The following is a 19,725-nucleotide window of genomic DNA, read 5'->3' as shown; positions in this document are numbered from 1 at the left end:
ATATGTAATTCTACATCCAGCCACCTCTGATCTTCATGTGGGAACTGACTGAATACTAAAGTGGAGAAGAAAACAATTCATAGATAAATGCTCATGTACACATTTCAACAAAGGAATTAGCTTTACAGTGTGTAGTCCTATATTTCACCAAAACTAAGATGAGCTTTTTAAATAAACATTTAAATCAAATTAGCACTTATATCTTTTTATTTTTTCAAAACAGAGTTTCTCTGTGTAGCCCTAATTGTCCCAGAACTCTCTCTATAGACCAGGCTGGCCTCGAACTCAAAGATCTGCCCGCCTCTGCCTCCCAAATTCTGGGATTAAAAGTGTGTGCCACCATGCCTGGCAGCGCTTATATCTTAACTTACTATAATAAGTCATAAAAATGTCACACATTTCTATTGTAAGGACATTATGTTCGTATTAGGATGCTAGGGTGGTGAAGGAAACCCAAGCATGTTACACTGAGTCCAAAGAGAGTATTTTGGAATTGATGTCATGTATGTGAACAGGGTTTACATAAATTGTTTTTATAAGAAAAATATTAATAGCATATGGGCAGTGCAAACTGGACTCTATGGGTTTAAAAGAAAGAAGGCATGGGGGATGGGAGACAGCTTGGAAGGTCAAATATTCTGCTGTCAAATATTGACGATCAGAGTTTGATCCATGGACTTAAGTTTGAGGCCCAAGACCTACATGATGGAAAGAAAGAATTGAGTCTAGCAAATTATCCTCTGCCCACCACGTGAGAGCACACACACACACACACACACACACACACACACACATACACATACACACGCGCACACACACACCCCAAACAAACAAATTAATAAATGTGATTTTTTTATTGTTGTCTTGTTTTTGGAGACAAGGTTTCTCTGTGTAACCTTGGCTGTACTGGAACTCAATCTGCAGACCAGGCTGGCCCTGAACTCACAGAGATCTGCCTGCCTCTGCCTTCCGAGTGTTAGAGTTAATGGCTTGTGCCACCACCACCACCTCCAGCAACAAATGTAATTTTTTAAGACAGTAAAAGGCATATGGTTGAGGAGAGAAGTGGGGGCAGACCTGGGAGGAGTTGGGGGAGGGGAATAAATATGATCAAAATACATTGTATGAAATTCTCTAAACTAATTAAGGGAAAAGTGTAAACAATATTAAAAATTCCAAGTAAGTAAGAAAATTAAGTTTAGCAAGGAGTACTTTCCCCCAGCAACAACACACAAGCCTTAGTTGCTGTAGGTAAGGTTGTTCCAGCACCAGCTTTCTTTGTTGGTAGGCCTTCAAAACAAAAAGTGCACAAGGTATGTGAATACGAGTCTTTAAAGTGTAGTAAAAGATCAACTCTTCACAAGGTGAATTATATTTCTCCATTTCATTATTCTAATTTGACCTGAGTGTTTGAGACACCTTTAGTTAATCATGTCTGCCTCCACCTATCCCAATCTAAGAACTGCTCAATGGGGTATTAGTTACAGGTTTATCTCATGCCAATATTTTTGCAGGCCCTGGAAATACTTTGCATTTAAATATTGCCTGACATGGAGGCTAAACTAAAATTCCTATCAAAGGTTCACAGAAATGAAACAAATCTTACAGCATAAAACATGTTATAATGCTGAGATATTATTGCTCTTTCATCTACTCCCAGATCAAATACCAAGTTTTGTAATTCAAGTGTGGTAGTTTTGTTTCTTCATCACTGGATACACCTATTAAAAAGAACCCATTGCAAGGCTAGAGAGATGACTCAGTTAAAAACACTTGCTGTTCATTTGAAGAACCCCGATTCTGTTCTCAGCACTCACTTCGGGTGGCTCACAATCATCTGAAATTCCAGTTCTGCAGCTCTGCCACCAGCCCGAGGTGGCATCCACCAGCACCTGCACAAATGTGTACATACTCATGTAGACATACGTACATAAACACACAAAAGAAACTTGAAAAAAATAATTATTTTCTCTCTGAAAAATAGTAGAGGGAGTCCCCTGAGACATTTTTAAACGTTGAAAGATAAATTTGCAAAGTCCAAGAATATGTTTGTAGTTGTTACTGAAAATGTTTTTCACAGAGGTTAAAATACTATAAATTATAGTATTAGAACACAGGAGCTATAAAGGGGAAGAGGGAATAATTGGAACAAAAGGTTTAAGTAGGGAGGGGGGATGACAGAAGAGGGGATGGAAGGAGCAATAAGTAACACTAAGTATGTTTGAAAATCCACATAGAAACCTACTCTCTGATTAGCCTCTTAAATATATATATACATATATATATACATACATACATTAAAGATTTATTTTTATTAGTTTTGGTGTGTATGTGCATCTTTGTGTAGGCATGTGCACGTGAGTACAGGTGCCAGCAGAGGCCGAAAGAGGGTACCGGGTTCTTAAAAGCTGGAGTTACAGGCAGTTGTGAGCCATTTAACATGGGGGCCAGGAATTGAACTCTGGTCCTCTGGAAAAGCAGTGCATGCTTTTAACCACTGATCCATTCCTCCAGTATAAAATTATAAATCTGTGAGTGTGAGTGTGAGTGTGTGTGTGTGTGTGTGTGTTTGTGTGTTTGTGTGTGTGTGTGTGTGTGTGTGTGTGTGTGTGTGTGTAATGGCATTACACTCAACAAGATAGAATGATCCTCCCAGAGGCTATAGGTTATCAAACCAAAAGCCCAGTGCCATGTATGGGATCCTCCCCTGGAGTTGTTGGTCAGGAATACCAGAGACCCCCAAAACAATACAGGTGGTTGCCATTAATCTTGGTTGCCCACCAGAACTTGATGTAAGACTCCACTGCTGAGGACACCACATGCTATGGTCCCAGGACATGAAGAAATCAAGCTGGTACTGACTAGGAAATTTCCTTCTTACTGAGTAACTTTCATAGTACTAGAAGGTGCTATGCAGGCAGCTAGGTAAGGAAAGTCATTCAAAGTTTTACCCAGCTGTGACCCCTGTGGGCTACAATAACAAATAGCCAGGCAAGATACGGCTGTGGGTGAGATAAGATACGAAGTGCAATGGGTAAACCACTGCTTTCTGGTTGTATTTAAGGCCCTCCTCACAGGAGGAAATGTGTGTGTAAATCCAGCAAGTGATCCATGGCTGGGAAGGTCATAGGCCCTAGAGCAGAACCTGTCACTATTATTTTGCTGAGAACATGCTGTATCAGACTGCCTTCCAAATATGTGCCTCTGTACCCATGCATTAGTGCAGTTCTTAATCCCCATCAGAAAAGCTTCGTTTGGCAGAGGATGGTAGTTAACAGCGACTCAAGGTGGTCAAGGTGCAGAGAATAAGTGTCTGTGGGATGCTCAGGCTTACGCTACATCTATATCACAGTCCCTACCCCAGAGTCTCAGGGAATGAGGAGCAAGGGGGTACAGAAAGACTATAAGAGCTAGAGGCCGGGGAGGACTACAGCAAACAGTGTCTGATGGACATGACAAGGCCATTGAGCTCATGAACTCACAACAGCGTGGTCCCAACTGTTTGAAGTGCAAGAGCTTCTTTGCCAGCCAACTGTAAACCTTGACCACGAGTGTATATAAGAAGTGCAGCAGTGAGTTGGCAAATAAGTGCCACTGGGGGGACACCTGCCCTGGGTACTTGAAGAACTCTAATCCACTCTCTATAATATGAAGTGGGTAATGCAGCCCTCCTAGCATCTGTAGAGACTTGCTCTGGTGTTTCTATTGGGTTTTTTAAACAACTTTCCAAGGAAATTTTGGTAGTTCCTACTATTAAGCGAACAAAAGCAACTTATTTTTCAGGATTCTCTTGAACCCCTGATGTTCATATGTCTTTATAAAGAACTTTCAATATCCTGTTTTGTGTTATCTTTATCAGACCTATCATGAAACCCAGGATCCTGATCTCTGCTCTAAACTCCTGCTGCTTTGAACTGGACCCAGTGTTGTTCCTTTCCAAATTTGCCTTACCCTGTTAATTCCATTCTTATCCTCTACCATTGGGATCATTTGCTAATTTCATTCTTCTTGCAGTGGGATGACTAGACTCATTGATCCATTCTATTAATAAAGAAAAAAAACACAACACTCACCCATGAAGGGATAAATAAGGAAACTGGCCTTCGAATTAGCTGAGTTTTATGTTTACTATATCCAAAGAGGCTACTTTAATATCTGTCAGTCTCAGAGTCTTCACAAGCAATCACTTGTTCTGTGGCATGAGCTCAGGTTGATGAGCTGGAGACCTCTTTATTAGTTTCCAAAGATACCTGAAAATCCTGAAATCCTTGTGCTTTTGTTTTTCTCTGCAAGCATGAAAAAGAGGGATGAACCAAAGTGAAAATAGAAAAAATTAAAAAGTAAAAAGGAGTACAAAGTCAGAAAAGAGTGCAGTTGTAGAAAAAAGAAAATAAGATAAGGAAGACTTCATTCTCCTAGACTCAAATAAATGTTTGAAACAAAAGCCAAACTGAGAAATTAGAGAGGAGATAGACAAAGCTTGGATCTCCTCTAAGTAGACGACGCTGTACATGCAGGCATTTTGCACTTTCACTAAAACATTCCTCTCACAGGCTTTCTCCATCTTGGTGGGTACTCAGTGTGATTTCATAGCCACAGTTAAGTGAGATCTGCCCTGTGGTGCAGTAAAAGATACTTTTTCAGCAGTATTTTTTTTTTTAAGTATTAAGATACATTCTTAGATTATAGCTGTGTTCCTTAGGAAAACTCTAAAGCAATTTAACGTAAAATCATAATTGATTTTCTGAATTGACTTTTTACAGATCTATTTCTTGCCCCTGTGCTCTACAGGAGTTTCTCAGTCTATGAAGAAAATCAAGATAATTTATTATTGAATCACATAGTCTGACATTTACATCATGGGCTGGGTACTTGTTGATTGTGACTTGATGGAACAATTAATCAAACTCTGAATGATGGTTGTTTAATTAGTAAAGGAAATAAATTATAATAGCATAGGTCCTTTTGCATATCTGTTGTGATAGTTAGAATAAAGAACATGCATTAAACATACAATACGGAATCAAGGACAAAGTCCAGCAACACAGTTTCCTTTCATTGCACCCTATAATCAGTTGACATTCTTTTTTCAATTTACAAATCCTACTTGATTGAAGAGTTGTTTTGAGAATCTGAAGTGCTACCAAAGAAAAGACACGATTTACCTTGTGCAGATAACATAACACTGTCAGCTATTAAAAGTGCAGTAGTTAGGCATAAGAATATTCTACGGTGAATATGACTTATATTACTTGTGGGCAAGTCATGTATTAAAAGTTATTTCCCTTTGTCTTCTTGTATATAAGAAAAATTCAGTATATCAAAATGTGATGCCTTAAAGTAAATAAATGCCTTGTTATAACAACCATAATCCCAGCTGAGAACAACAGACTAACAGCAGATAGGGTCACTCACAGAACCAGTTTCTTTCCATAAACTAGCAGTATCATGCACACATTCTCTGGCCGCCAGTGGAGGAGAGATCATGAGAAGAAATGTGAAGCCCCGTCATGCTAATCCTCTTCTAAAAGATGCTAAAAGCTCACTCAGTTTTTACTATTTTTTTTATTCTTCCCTTTGGTGCAAACAAGATTGAATGTCACTGGATATTTGGCCTCCCATAGAAGGAACTACTGGAATGATTGAACTCTTAAGGGTCTATTTGGGGCTGGAGAGATGCCTCAGTGGTTAAGAGCATGGGATGCTCTTCCAGAAGACCCAGGTTCAATTCCCAGCAGCCACATGGCAGCTCACAAGTGTTTACAATGCCAGTTCCAGGGGATCTGATGCCCTCTTCTGGCCTCTCTGGGTACTGCATGCACATGGTACACAGGTGTACCTTCTGGCAAAACACCAAAATACATAAAGTAAAACTGAGTAACTCTTTTAAATTTTTAAGAGTATATCTACCCCAAAACCATAACTAATAGTAAGCGGTAAACTTACAAACAAGAACTGAGCCGGGCGGTGGTGGCGCACGCCTTTAATCCCAGCACTCGGGAGGCAGAGCCAGGCGGATCTCTGTGAGTTCGAGGCCAGCCTGGTATCCAAAGGGAGTTCCAGGAAAGGCGCAAAGCTACACAGAGAAATCCTGTCTCGAAAAACCAAAAAAAAAAAAAAAAAAAAAAAAAAAAAAAAAAAAAAAAAAAAAAGAACTGAGGCAGTGAGGTAGGATGAAGGTCCTTTAGTTGGCAGTCTTTTTATTACTATTTCAATATCCTTATTTGTCATAGGTCTGTATTAGTTACTTTTCTGTTGCTGTGATAAAACACCATGACAAGGCACCTTCTAGAAGGAAAGGTTTATTTGGGCTGTTGGTCCCAGAAGCTTATGATCACCATCCTGGCGGGGAGGCATGACAACAGGAAGGTGCAGAGGCTGGAGTCACAAGCTGAGACTTCATATTTTGAAACACAAGAATGAAGCAGAGTGGAAATAGGGACCAATCTTCTAAGCTGTGAAAGCCCACCCCCAGGGACATACTTCCTCCAACAAGCCACGCCCTCTAAGCATCCCCAGACAAAACCTCAAACTGGTAACCAAGTGTTCAAATAGATGAGTTTGTGGGGGACACTCTCAAACCACCACAGGGTCTGTTGATCTCTTCTTGGTTTAACTCTAGTGAAATGCATACATTTCTCTCAGATTTTCCAATTTAATGAGATACATGTCATAAAAATATTCCCTTATGTGTTTTGAATTTCCTTGGTGTCTGTTGTAATGTTTCTCTGTTCATTTCTGGCTCTGTTAGTTTGTCATCTCCTTTTTTTACTTTGATTAATTAGACCACAGGTCTGCTGATCTTCATTATCTTCTCAAAGAACCAGCTCTTAGATTTTGTCCACTCCCTGGCTCCCATAGGATCGTATCATAATGAAAACTGCATTCAGTCCAACTTCAAAAGTCCGCATAACCTATTACAGTCTCAACACTGTTTAAAAGTCCAAAGTTCAAAGAAAGTTTCTCTGAAACTTATGAAATCTCTTACTATAATCCCCTGTAAAATAAAAAGCAAAAAGCAAATCACATACTTCCAACATGCAATGCCACAGAATATACATTACCATTTGAAAAGGGAGGAAAGGGGCATAGTGAGAAAACACAAAGCAAGACCAAAAACCATCTGGGCAAACTCTGAATTCTGCATCTCCATGTCTAATGTCAAAATGCTCTTCATATCTCCAGCTCTTTCGGTTTTGTTGACTGCAGCATACTTCTCTCTCTTGGGCTAGTTCCACACCCAGTCTGCAGCTTTCCTCAGCAGGTATCCCATGACCTGGCACCCTTGGTATCTTAGAGTCTCCAACACAATCCAGGCTTCACCTTCACAGCTTCACACAATGGCCTCTCTGGGCCTCCATGTAGGGACATCTTTAACATACACATCTGGCCTCCATGGCTAACCCACAATCCCTTTCTTATATCCTTGACTCTAAAGCCAGAACCATGTGGCTGGCACTGAGTTCTGCTGCTTGATGGGCCTGAAACTTGGCCCCCTCCATCAATTACATTTGCATCAGCTTTCTGTTCTTGATGGTTTTCTTCATTGCTTAAGTCTTCTTGTAATTTCTTTCACAAGTTGGAAGCTTAGCTGAGTGGGGTCTTGCCCTGGTCACCATTCTCCTTTTTTCCATGTCACGTCAGGTTTTTCTTTAAACTTTTTATCTCCTTGATCACTGGACTTAACTCCATTACACTTCCTAGTACTCCTTTTCTCCCCAAACTGTATTTGTCTTTGTCCAGCTTGCTTCTTTCATTATAGATCTACATAAGAGTGAACTAATAACCTCATGACACAGTCAATACTAGAATTTCTTGAAATCTCCTCCACAAAAGTCATTCATCCAAAACTCTTCAATTTAGCCTCCAGCAAACTTTAAAACAAGGGCAGAAAGCAGCCATGTTCTTCACCAAAATATCACAAGAACAGTCTGTAGACCACTTACTGATATGCTTCCTCTCTGAAACTTCTTGCAATGGGCCCCTACAGTCCACATTGCCCTCAAAACCACTGACACTGACTATGCTCCTACTAGGATGGCCCAGTAAGCCCCACTTAAAGCTTTCGACAGCTTTTCTAGTCCAAAGTCCCTAAATCGTCCATATTCCCACAACAAACAGTATGGTCAGGCCGATCACAACAATCTACCACTCCATGGTAGCAACTTGTTTCTTGTCACTTTTCTATTGCTGTGAAGAAATGCCTGCAGCGGCCATGCCGGCAGAGGAGAGTGCTGATCAGAAGAATCACAAGCCATGGTTACCTTTTTAGAGCTTTATTGGGAAAGAGCGGGGAGAGAGAGAGGGAGAGGGAGAGAGAGAGAGAGAGAGAGAGAGAGAGAGAGAGAGAGAGAGAGAGAGAACAGATGGAAGGAAAGAGCAGAAAGAGAAGAGGAACACACAGAGGGCCCACCCGCTTTTTAGGCTGGGACGCCATCGCAGGCTGGTGATGTAATTAAGGACAAAATCCTTACATCCCAGACTTTCGCTTATTATAAAAAAAGGCAGGTAGATGGGAATAGGGGCATCGTTCCTATCAAAAACTGCTTCCAGCTGACTTTTGGACGTCTGTTGGCTCTTAGAGGAAGGGAGAAGGGGAGTCTTTCAAGGTAGACAGGCATTGTGAGATGTTGTCTGTCATTCTTTTGCTCTGGAGACATGTATCCCTCTTGGCTGTGGCTTGGAATTTTTTGTTTGACAAGATGCTGGTGACACAGAAAAAAAACTTAGAGAAAAGAATCATTATTATTTTATGTTGGTAGATTCAGCCTGTCCAGATGGATTTTGAAACATGTTAAGCTTTTATCAGAGACAGATTATTTTAAAGCACCTGTTTCCTTTATTAGTTTGGTATCCAAGAGACAGGTAATCAATTGTAAAAAGCATCTCACAGTAATAGATGTTTATATTAAAGTCTATTTTTATAGCGCCCAGACATTTTTGGGTCTGGGTGTGTAAATACCTTTAGCTGTTACAGTATCTTACTTGATGATCTCTGGACTCCAGTTCTGTGGTGGTCCTGTATCATTGGCTGAACAGTGAGTTAGAACAGGGAACTGGGAAGGGAAAAGCTTGTGGCGTATGAGAATTTATTTTTTAGAATTAGGGACAAGGCAAAGATCAGGGCCCTGTCTGTATGCACATGAGAAACACAGGCAGTAACTCTAAAGGTGCAATTAAGTCTGGTGAGGTGGGTAAGGCTGTCCTCTGTACCCGACAACAAAGGAGAGGTGACATCCCAAAACTCCGGGAACTGAGTGAGTGGCTCTAGTGTCCAGAAGGAAAGAAATGGATCGCTTCTCTGCTACATTCTGGGCTCCCTGCCATGTCTGTAGACAAGCCTAGGTCTGCTGGAGGTCTTAGATGTACCCATGCATCTTGGCGCCTGGGGGCAGTCAGCTGACTCGTTGTCTTTCTAGGTGGCACTTTTAACAAGGCTGTTGATGGCCTGGCAGGGCATTTGCTAGCCCGTGGCCTTTTCCTCACTTAAAACAGGGACCCAACAGCTTTTGGGAGTCAGCGAGTGCCAGCACTTGGCAATTTTGTTTTCGGGCTTTTATCTCTTCCCTGGCATACCTTAAATGCCACAGATGACTCTTTTGCCTGTGGGGTCAGGAGCCTTGATCTCCAGATGCTTAAGTTTTAGTCAGAGAGGTCTGGGGAACAAGAGACAGATTTTACTCCATGTCCTGAATTTTCTTTTCCCTGATGATTGGTGGCTTAAGGACAGCTTTTTGGAAGATCTGCCAGTAGGCAGACTATAAACCGATCCTTTTGGAAGACTTGTCTGAGGCTATAAGCTGATTTTGTTTATAAGCCATCCTGACTACTGTAAACTTATTTGTATGGATCTTAGCCACTTCCAGACCTGCCTGTGTCGCTCAAGGCAGTTTGAGAATGAGTGGGTGGAGTTAAGGTGAGTTAGAACGAGAGTCAGTAGAAGTTGCCCATTTGAGCCTGCCCACTGCCGGCGGAAGTCAGACAGAAAAGGTTGCACATGGCAGATGCAGAAGTGGGGAGGGAGAAGGGTTTAGAGCTTTAGCAGAAAGCTTGGAGATAAAGTAACTCTTTTATTTGCCCATTTGCTGGCAGAAGTTCCCACGACTCTGTTATGTGGCCAGATTTACCAGTACTGCAAAGCTGTTATGCGGCCAGATTTACCGGTACCCGCCCCTTTGTTCTATGGCTTTTTCCCATTTGCGGGCAGAAGTTCCCGCAAAGCTGTTATTCGGCCAGAGTTATCGGTACCCGCCCCTATTCGCCAATGTAGGTGGTAAATGTATCTACTCCTTTGTCTTATAACTGTAGCCGAGAGAAAAATAAAAAATTAAAATAACAAATCGGGATCAGACTCTAATCTTGGGCATCCCCGAGCGCGGAGAGATCTATGAATCAGCTCAAGTCACCGATCCTTTTCATCAAGGGATCGTGAGGGCTGCAGCTGTGCTGGAGTTGGTCCACCGTTGGACCCTAGACAGCATTTACACCCTCATCAGGAGCAAAAATGTGCCTGCTGCTGCCAGCACAGCCCGAGGACAACCCCCGGGGTGTCTGTCACAAAGAATATAGCTCAGACTACAGCCATGAGAACGGCAAACGCACTGTGGTGACGGCAGCAGTAGCTGTGTGTGGGTCCAGCAGAGGCGGTGAGGGACGCACACACTCACAATCTCGAAGTCTTGCTGGATGGGGAAGGAGGTGGCAGGCGGCAGTGGTCATAGTAGGTCCTCGGTGGTGTATCCGAGTCTGAAAGTACCAATGTTGGTTAAACAGCGCTGCTTGTGGCTGGCCGCTGCCCGCAGCGTCCATGCCGGCAGAGGAGAGTGCTGATTGGAAGAATCACAAGCCATGGTTACCTTTTTAGAGCTTTATTGGGAGAGAGAGAGAGAGAGAGAGAGAGAGAGAGAGAGAGAGAGAGAGAGAGAGGGAGGGAGAGGGAGAGGGAGAGAGAACAGATGGAAGGAAAGAGCAGAAAGAGAAGAGGAACGCACAGAGGGCCCATCCGCTTTTTAGGCTGGGACGTCATCGTCGAAGGCTGGTGATGTAATTAAGGACAGAATCCTTACAACCATGAACAAAGCAACTGTTACAAAAGAAAGCATTTAATTGGGGGCTTGCTCACAGTTACAGAGGGTTAGTCCATTATCATCATGGTTTAATCTCCACAAGTTTCATTTGCTTTTATTTCTATATTCTGTTGACTGTGTATTTCTCTCTTAAGTCTGAAGTATTGTTTCTAGGATTATCTATAGAGTTGACTTGGTGGGTGTCAGTCTGACCGACAGGTAGGGTGGTGTTTCCTGTAGTCCTTGAAAGCGGCTAAGGGAGATATCTGATTCCACAGAAAGCCTTTCCCGAGGCTGTTCTCCAAATACTTGGAATGTGTATGTGTTAGGGAAAAGTCAATTGGGAAAACTATGAAGGCACACATGATTTTCATAACAGAATACAGCTGATATATAACAAGCCAAGTAACACCAAAAACTCCTTGGGATTTGGCTTCCTCTAGAGGAATTCCCTGATTCCTCCAGGTAGTGGCTTTGCCATAACCAGCTGAGTTCTTATAATATATTCCTGCGGCCTGCAGCAGGCCATTATCTGTTTTCATTTTGGCTGGGTAAACCAAGGGTGGCAAAGCATTGAAGCATATGGCTAATAGCATGTTTGGATTTTTCCCCCGGCGTGTGCTGATGCCCAACAGGCATGGGAGAAAGCATCTGTGGAAAGAAAAACATATTTAAGTTTTTCAAATGGAAAGTAATGTGTGACATCAATCTGCCAGAGATGATTGGGGCAAAGTCCTCGGGGATTGCTCCCCATCTTTTGGAGGAGAGGGATCTGAAGGAAGGACTGATAAGACTTACAGGTCTGGACAATTTTTTTGAGATCTTTAACCAGTACCTGAGGAAACTTATATTTTAGGTCCCTCCAGTTAACATGGGTAAGTAGGTAGAAATCTGTGGCCTCAGTAACAGTATTACATTGAGGCATAGAAGCCAGATAGTCAGCCAGCTGATTTCCTTTGGAAAGAAATCCTGGCAAATTTTGGTGGCCTTTAATATGTTGCAAATAAATGGGACTGAGTCTCTGTTTAAGTAAGGAGAGAGCCTGAATCATAAGAGGAGAAATGGGGTTGGAATCTAATTTAATATGGGCTTCAACCAGGTTGGACAGAAGATTTACAACATAAAGGCTATCAGAGAATAGATTAAATGACTCTGATATGGAATCTAACGCCATAACAACAGCAAACAGTTCCTTAAACTGTGCAGACCCCTCCACCTCAAGGGAGATTGTTTTTATAGGTATAGGTTCCTCTCCTTGTCCAAGGGGTGGGAACACAACTAAGGAGGCCCCCAAATGTCCTCCATCAGTAAACACTGTAAGAAAATTGGGGTTTGGGTGGGGCAGAAAAAATCTAGGGGGCCTCCACTCCAGACGGGAGAAGGAACTCATCCATTTATAAGGGCCATAATGGCAATCAACCTTCCCCAAAAACCCCTCAAGGGCTATGGCCAGTCTGCTATCATTTCTTCGAAGTCAGTAATTTTAAATGGAACGATAACGAAATGAGTTTCTGTGCCAAATATCCTGACAGAAATATCCCTGCCTTTAATAATGCAATCAATCAGCTACCTGGTTGGTCAGGGAGTAAACCCGGGGGGCTCTACCCACTGAAGGTGAACCCAATGAATGGGCTCCCTGTCTTGTGCTAACAGCGCAGTGCATAATGATTCCGCAGGAAAAATACACAGGGAGACAGGCAGGTCAGAATCGAATCTCCTTAGGGCCTGTATCAATGGCTTGTTGAACCTGTTACAAGATTTGTAAATGGTGGGAGGATAAGGTTATCTGGGATGAAAGGTCAAGGCCCATAAGGAGTTCATTTAAAGGGGTTAACTGCTCTGTGGCCACAGAGATCCATGGCCTCAGACAATTTATCTCTCCCAGCATCTTTTGAAGCTGAGTTAAGGTATAGGTATCTTGAATAAGTAACTGGGGTTTAGCTGGGAAACTGTATCAAGGAACAGGAGAGTGCCCAGAATTTTAAAGGGGGAATAGACTGTACTTTATCTAGAGTCACTCTAAAATTATGATCTTTTAAAATTGTAAGGCAATTAGTGGTAAGGTCCTGAAGGCCCATCAAAGTGGGGCTTCCAAGAATAATATCATCCATGTAAATATAAAATAAAATGTCGGGGGATCCCATCAGGGAGGAAAAAAATATGTGACATAAAGTACTGACACATAGAGGGGCTGTTAGCCATCCCCTGGGGCAAAACGGTCTACTTGAACCTCAAGTCTGGGCCCCAGAAATTGGTAGAGGGAAGGGAGATGCAAACTTCTCCATATTATCTGGATGTAATGGAATGGAGAAAAAACAATCCTTAATATCAATAATAGTCAGATAATAGGTATTAGGGATGGCAGGTATCCAGGGAAGTTCCCTTTGGGGGGGGGGTCCCAAAAGGGACCATTCTTTCATTGATTTTTCTTAAGTCATGCAGGAATCTCCAGGAACCATTAGCCTTTTTTTTTTATAACAAAAACAGGAGAGTTCCAGGGGCCGAACAACTGTTGTTTAACCAGAGCATCAAGCTGTTGTAATTTAAAGGATGGTAGAGGCCACTGCTCAACCCATACAGGTTCCCCAGTGTCCACTGAATCTTTGGCACCAGGGGGCAAGCAGTGGCCTTTAGAATTGAGGGTGAACTTCTCGTCTGAGCTTCTCAAAATCGGGGTCATCCCTATAATTGGGGTGTGTTTCCTGCCCCTCCTCAAACTGCTGTTGGTACTCTTTAGTGTCAAGAATGTCCTGGTAAGTGGCCTTATGGTCTATGGTGATAAAGGCCTTAGCTTCCCCAAGGATGTCCTGGCCAAGAAGGTTGTCAGTTACACCAGGAACCACAAGGGGATGCACCTCCCCGTGATTATCATCAGGGTCAGTCCAGGACAACCAATTAGCTGTCTCCCATGACATAGAATGCCCTCCCACACCAAGCATGTGGGGTCCAGGAACCAACTGCCAAGAGGAGGGGACTTCCTCCTTTCAGATGACCATGTGGTCAGCCCCAGTGTCTATGATAAAATTAAAGGTTTTTTCCTTCAATGGTTAGGGTCATCTTGGGCCTTAATCCGGGCACCAGTGGGCTTTGACCACCTCTTTCCCCTTATTTAACGGGGCTGGGGATTGCTCCTGAGGGAGTTTAAAGGCACCCCTTGGAGGTTGAATTTAGATATACAGTCTTTTGCCCAGTGGAACCCCTTCTTACACCTGAGGCATGGGGTGTGGGGCAGGCCCGATTGGGGAGGAACCATGGAGGTGCCCTTAGCATGGTTAGGACATTCTCTTTTAAATTGGCCTTCCTCCCCACAACCGAAGCAGGACCGTTTTCCTCCCATGGAGACTTGCTGGAGGGCATTGACTAAGGTTGTCATCTGTTCCCTATTAGCTGCCTGCGTGGCTACGGCCATGGTTTGGGCCTGGTGAGAAGTAGAGCCAACATCTCAGGAGGCCGCAATCCATTTGCTAATTTCCTGATCTCTCAATCCAGCACAGGCAAGCTTATGATCAGTGTTCATGCCGTCCCACACCAACATTTTAACAAATTTACCCCTCGGCTCCCCAGGAGGAAACTTTCTCTGGAGACTCTCATTGATCCTTTCAACAAACGTCACTAAGTCCTCGCCTGATCTCTGATGGACCCTGGATACAGGAGCCTCCGTGGGGCCTTCATTCAATTTTTCCCAAGCAGCTATCCCAAGTGCCCTAACTTGATCTTGACAGGGGGCAGGGATGGCCCTGTGAATCAGGGTTTCTATTCTATCCCAGGTGACCTAGTCGAAAAGATGGCCATCAGGCAACCATGGGGCGACCTTAATGAGGTAAGTCCATGTCTGGAATGCCTGACTATCAGAAAGGTTGAGACCCCTGCTCTTTAGCAGTATTTGCAGGGACTCCAAGGCAGGATTTAGTTTAGAAGAAGACTGCCCAATATCTTATGGGGGTACACTCACCCGTAGACTCATTGGCCCTTCAGTGTTCTTCCGTTCCTCACATGGGGCACCAGTCTGTCGGTCTGGCTGACAGGTAGGGCAGAGGCAGGACTGGTCCAGCTGGTCTCTCCCCCGGGCTGAGCAGGATGATGAGTGTTGGACAGCCCAGACCTCCCCATGTCCACCAGAGAGAAACACTGGACCAGGAGTCTTGTCGAAGCAGGAACTCGCTTTATTGCATCAGGAGTGAACTTATATAGGTTGGGGTGACAGGCGGGATGAGTTGAGGATAGTGGGTCAATGAGATGATGCCACCTCAGCAGTTATTAGGCAGAGGCGATTCTTGGTCAGGTAGTGCTGAGTCACTCGTATGCAGAAGTCATGTCCCAGGACAGGTCACCAAACTCGAGCTAGGCTCGGGAAGTTACGCTGGGCCTCACACCCAAGCCTTTGGGGCCCAACAGTGGGTTTGAAGTGTTTTAGCCTATTTGTATCATGGGAAGTTTCTCATTCTCCTTCAACTATGGTAGATAGTTTTGCTGGGTACAGTAATCTAGGTTGGCATCTGCGGTCTTTTAGATCTTGAAGTGCATTCCTCAAGGCTCTTCTACTGATTAAAGTTTCTACTGAGAAATTAGCTGTTGTTATTCTGGTGGGTTTTCCCTCGATTGTGACTTGATCCATTCTACTCTACCTAAGCTCACAGCCAGCATTATCCTAAATGAAAAACAAACAAACAAAATTGAAGCAGGATTGCTTTGGTTATCTGGGGACTTTTGTGATTCTATAAGAATTTTAGGATTTTTCTTCTGTGAAGAATGAGATGAGAATCTTATTGGGATTGCATTGAATCTACAAATTGCTTTAGGTAGAAAGCAATTTAGGTCATTCACAGCACAATTCTATCAAACCATTGGCATGGAGTGTTATTCAACTATTTAGTTTCTTCTTCAACCTCTTTCTTCAAAGATTTAGTTTTCATTCACTTTCTTGGTTAGGTTTATTCTTACACACTTTTTTAGAGGTTATTGTGAATGGGTGTGTTTCCATGTTCTCTTTCTCAGTGTGTTTGTTGTTATCATATAGAAAAGTTACTGATTTTTTAAGTTGATTTTTTTATCCTGCCATTTGCTGAAATTGTTGATCATTTCTAGAAATTTTCTGGTGGAATTTTGTGGATCTCTTATGTATAATAAGAGATATATACCGATAATTTAACTTCTTTTCCTATTTTTATCCCCTTAATTTCTTTTTCTTCTTTTATTGCACTTGCTAGTTCTTCAAGCACTATATTGAGGAGTAGGGATAATGGAAAGCCATGACTCATTTTAATGAGATTGCTTTGAGTAACTAGTCATAATTGTTCTCAACCTGTAGATGACAACCTCTTTGGGGATTGGATATCAGATATCCTGCATATTGGATAATTACATTATGATTCATAACAGTAGCAAAATTAGTTATGAAGTACCAATGAAATAATTTTATGGTTGGGGATCACTACAACATGAGGAATTTAATTAAAGAGTTGCAGTATTAGAAGGGTTGAGAATCACTGAGTAGTGGGTTAGAGCACTTACCTAGAATGAGGCTCCAGATTCAATCCCTAGCACTACCTAGTAGAGTTGATGATTTTTAATCTGATATATATTTGGCCAACCTAGTATTTCTGTGTATTATAACAAGAGGTAGTCACTTGAAATGGGGACATTTAAAAAATCACAGACTTGATCTTGTATAGGTCCCACGCCTACCTGAGGAGCTATTGGCATGTATGACTTCTTGTGGAGAAATAGTCCATTTTCCTCAGGGATGTTGGCCCTGAGAAGCTACCCATCACTAGTCGATGGTACCACGTCCATGCACATATAGGCAACATGAAATGGACATTGAAAGAGGGAGGGGAACACATGAAACCGGAAAGGAAAAGTTATGGGTGTTATAGGCAAAGAATTGGAGTAGAAGAAATGGGAGTGTTTGATAAAAACACATTACACTCATCTGCAAATACTAGGAAAAATTATTTAAAACCACAGAAACATTAAATGAGTGTTATAGTCTAGACTGAATAGTTTGAAAATACAGAAAGCCAAGTTTTTAAACTAATAACATAGAAACGAAAACAATAAAATGTTTTAACATTATTCATGTTTACTGACACATATATAGCCAAGTAAACAAGGTTCAACTATGTAATGCAATACATTCTCATAAACAATTAAAACCCATTTTATAATGTGCCCAATTTGCTACAATGTGATGATTACTGTGACATATGGTATACTAATTTTGAGAATTTTTTTCTTATATATACAAAAACATAAGAGATTTTAAGTGGCAAAATTAGTAAACCATTTTTTCTCATAAGATAATACTGTTTCAGATTGAAAATGCTATATAATTAATTTCTTCATAATTCTGAACTCTAAACTAGAAAAGAAAAATAAATAAAATTTACAGTTGGTTTTGAAAACTTTTCTTTTAGAATTAGAACTTTCTTACTCTAACATTTTCATCTGGAATACAACCGCCAAGAGATGTCTTACCTGAATTCTTCTTCTCTCTTAAGCTTTGTTTTAGGTTACGCTCATACTCCAAAAGTATTGTCCTCCTGTCATATACAAAAATGTGGCCCATGCAATCATTATTTCAATATTGGTATGAAAAACATGTCAAAAACATATTAAATCATTAAGAGTGTTTCAGTTGGTATCAGGGTATTTTGGTATAGTCTTCAAAATTCTGAACTTGAATATATTTTATTAAACTTTTAATTAGATAAGGAAATAACAAAGAAATGGTGATGAATCAAAGATAGCACATGCACTAGGTCTTCTTGACAAAATGGGAAGTATCATGACCTCTGATACAGTCCTAGCTTCATAACTAACAACTGTTTCTAGATATGTTTTCTCTCACGGTAAAACTCTTAAACTTCTAAAAAATAAGGACTTTACTGCTTTGGTTCACCAAGTTACTATGAAGACTTAACAATATGAAAATATTAAGAGGCAAATGGAAAAACAATAGAACAATTTGTATCTTAGCAGTAAATTGCTTTTAAAACCAAAATGAAACCTACATGTGTTTTTCTTCACAGAAACTAATGCTCCAAAGTTACAGCTTTCAGCAATGTGAAGTGCAAGTATGTTTACTATCTGTTCTGCTATGTGTGGTTTGTCATTCAGAGAGTAGTAGCCATTGAACAGTTTAAAACTAAAATTTATATTAACATATAATCTTATTAAGTTAGTAAAATGATTATTCATTATTATTGAACTAATAAATCATACCAAAAATTTTAAAACTATTAAATTTCAAAACTTAAATATTTCTGCTTTACCTAATCCAGTCTTAATCCATGGACCATTGTTACAAGGATGCTTAGAACTGTCATGGTTGCCACTGGATCACCTACTTTTCTGAAGTTGTAGTAAAACACTATAACCAAGGCAACCGATATAAGGAAAGGTTTATTTTGGCTTATGAATACAAAGGAATGAGTCCATCAATGGTGGGAACAGATACAGAGACTCACAGCTAGAGCTATGTGGAGAGAGAGTCTAAATGGGAGTTCTCCATCAAATCCCACCCCCACATACATACACACACAAAGCTCAGGGAATCCTGCAGAAGAGGAGGTGGAAAGATTGTAAAAGACAGGGGAGAGGGAGGACAACCAGGAGAACAAGGCCCTCTGCATCAACTAAACAAGGTACACATGAGCTCACAGAGACTAAAGCAGCAAACACAGGGCCTACATGGGTCTACACTTAGGTCCTTTGTGCATATATTATAGCTATTAGCTTAGTATTTTTTTTTTTTTTTTGGTTTTTTGAGACAGGGTTTCTCTGTGTAGTTTTGCGCCTTTCCTGGAACTCACTTGGTAGTCCAGGCTGGCCTCGAACTCACAGAGATCCACCTGGCTCTGCCTCCCGAGTGCTGGGATTAAAGGCATGCGCCACCACTGCCCGGCTAGCTTAGTATTTTTATGGGATTCCTGACAGTGAGAATGAGTGGGTCTCTGACTTTTGTACCTACTCTTGGGACTCTTTTCCTCCTGTTGGATTGCTGTGTCCAACTTTGATCGGATTGCTTTTGTTTTATAATTTATATTATTTTATAATATAAAAATATAATAATTTTATTGTTTCATGTTTGGTTGTTATCTCTTAGAAGCCTATTCTTTTCTAAAGAGAGACAGAAAGGAAGTAGTTACAGAGAGGAAGTAAGGTGGGGAGGAACTGGAATGAGTAAAGGAAGGGGAACCAATAATCAGGATATATTGTATGAGAAAAGAACCTATTTTCAACAAAAGAAAATATCACCCAGAAAAAAAAAAAAAAGAGTCCATCACGGCAGATAAGTATGGAAGCAAGTAGCAGGCAAGAGGGCAGGAGCAGGAAGCTGAGAGCTCACATCTTCCAACATAAATATGAAACAGAGAAAGTGAACTGGAAGTCATATGAGGGTCTTAATGTCAAGGCCCGCCCCCAGTGACACACTTCCTCCTGCAAGGCTGTGCCACTTTAGGGTTCCCAATCAGTGCCATCAACTGGGGACCAAGTGTCCAAATGTCTAAGACTAAGAGAGAGATTTCTTATTTGAGCCACTACAATCACCATCTGGTTCAGAAGATGGAATCTTTTTATGCATGCATACTGATAAGACATCATGGGACTTACGTTTGCTAATACAGGTCATCTTCTGTTTGGTGGCTTACTTGTG

The 19,725-nt window shown here is 41.6% G+C and overlaps 1 protein-coding gene across 1 annotated transcript in view; it reads right to left on the bottom strand.

Annotated features, from left to right (window-relative positions):
• Positions 1 to 15,206: 15,206 nt before the first annotated feature.
• LOC131911543 (POTE ankyrin domain family member A-like) overlaps positions 15,207 to 19,725 on the bottom strand; it is a 31,933-nt gene continuing 27,414 nt past the window's right edge. The window contains exons 7-8 of the mRNA XM_059263695.1: positions 17,544 to 17,608; positions 15,207 to 15,714 (exon numbers count right to left, since the gene is read on the bottom strand). Coding sequence (XP_059119678.1) covers positions 15,710 to 15,714; positions 17,544 to 17,608 — 70 coding nt within the window. The 3' untranslated portion in view covers positions 15,207 to 15,709. The remainder of the gene's footprint in view (positions 15,715 to 17,543; positions 17,609 to 19,725) is intronic.

The sequence above is a fragment of the Peromyscus eremicus genome, chromosome 5 (assembly GCF_949786415.1).
Source record: "Peromyscus eremicus chromosome 5, PerEre_H2_v1, whole genome shotgun sequence".
NCBI lineage: Eukaryota > Metazoa > Chordata > Mammalia > Rodentia > Cricetidae > Peromyscus > Peromyscus eremicus.
Note: the sequence above shows the minus strand (reverse complement) of the source record. Positions and strands in the feature narration are given on the sequence as shown.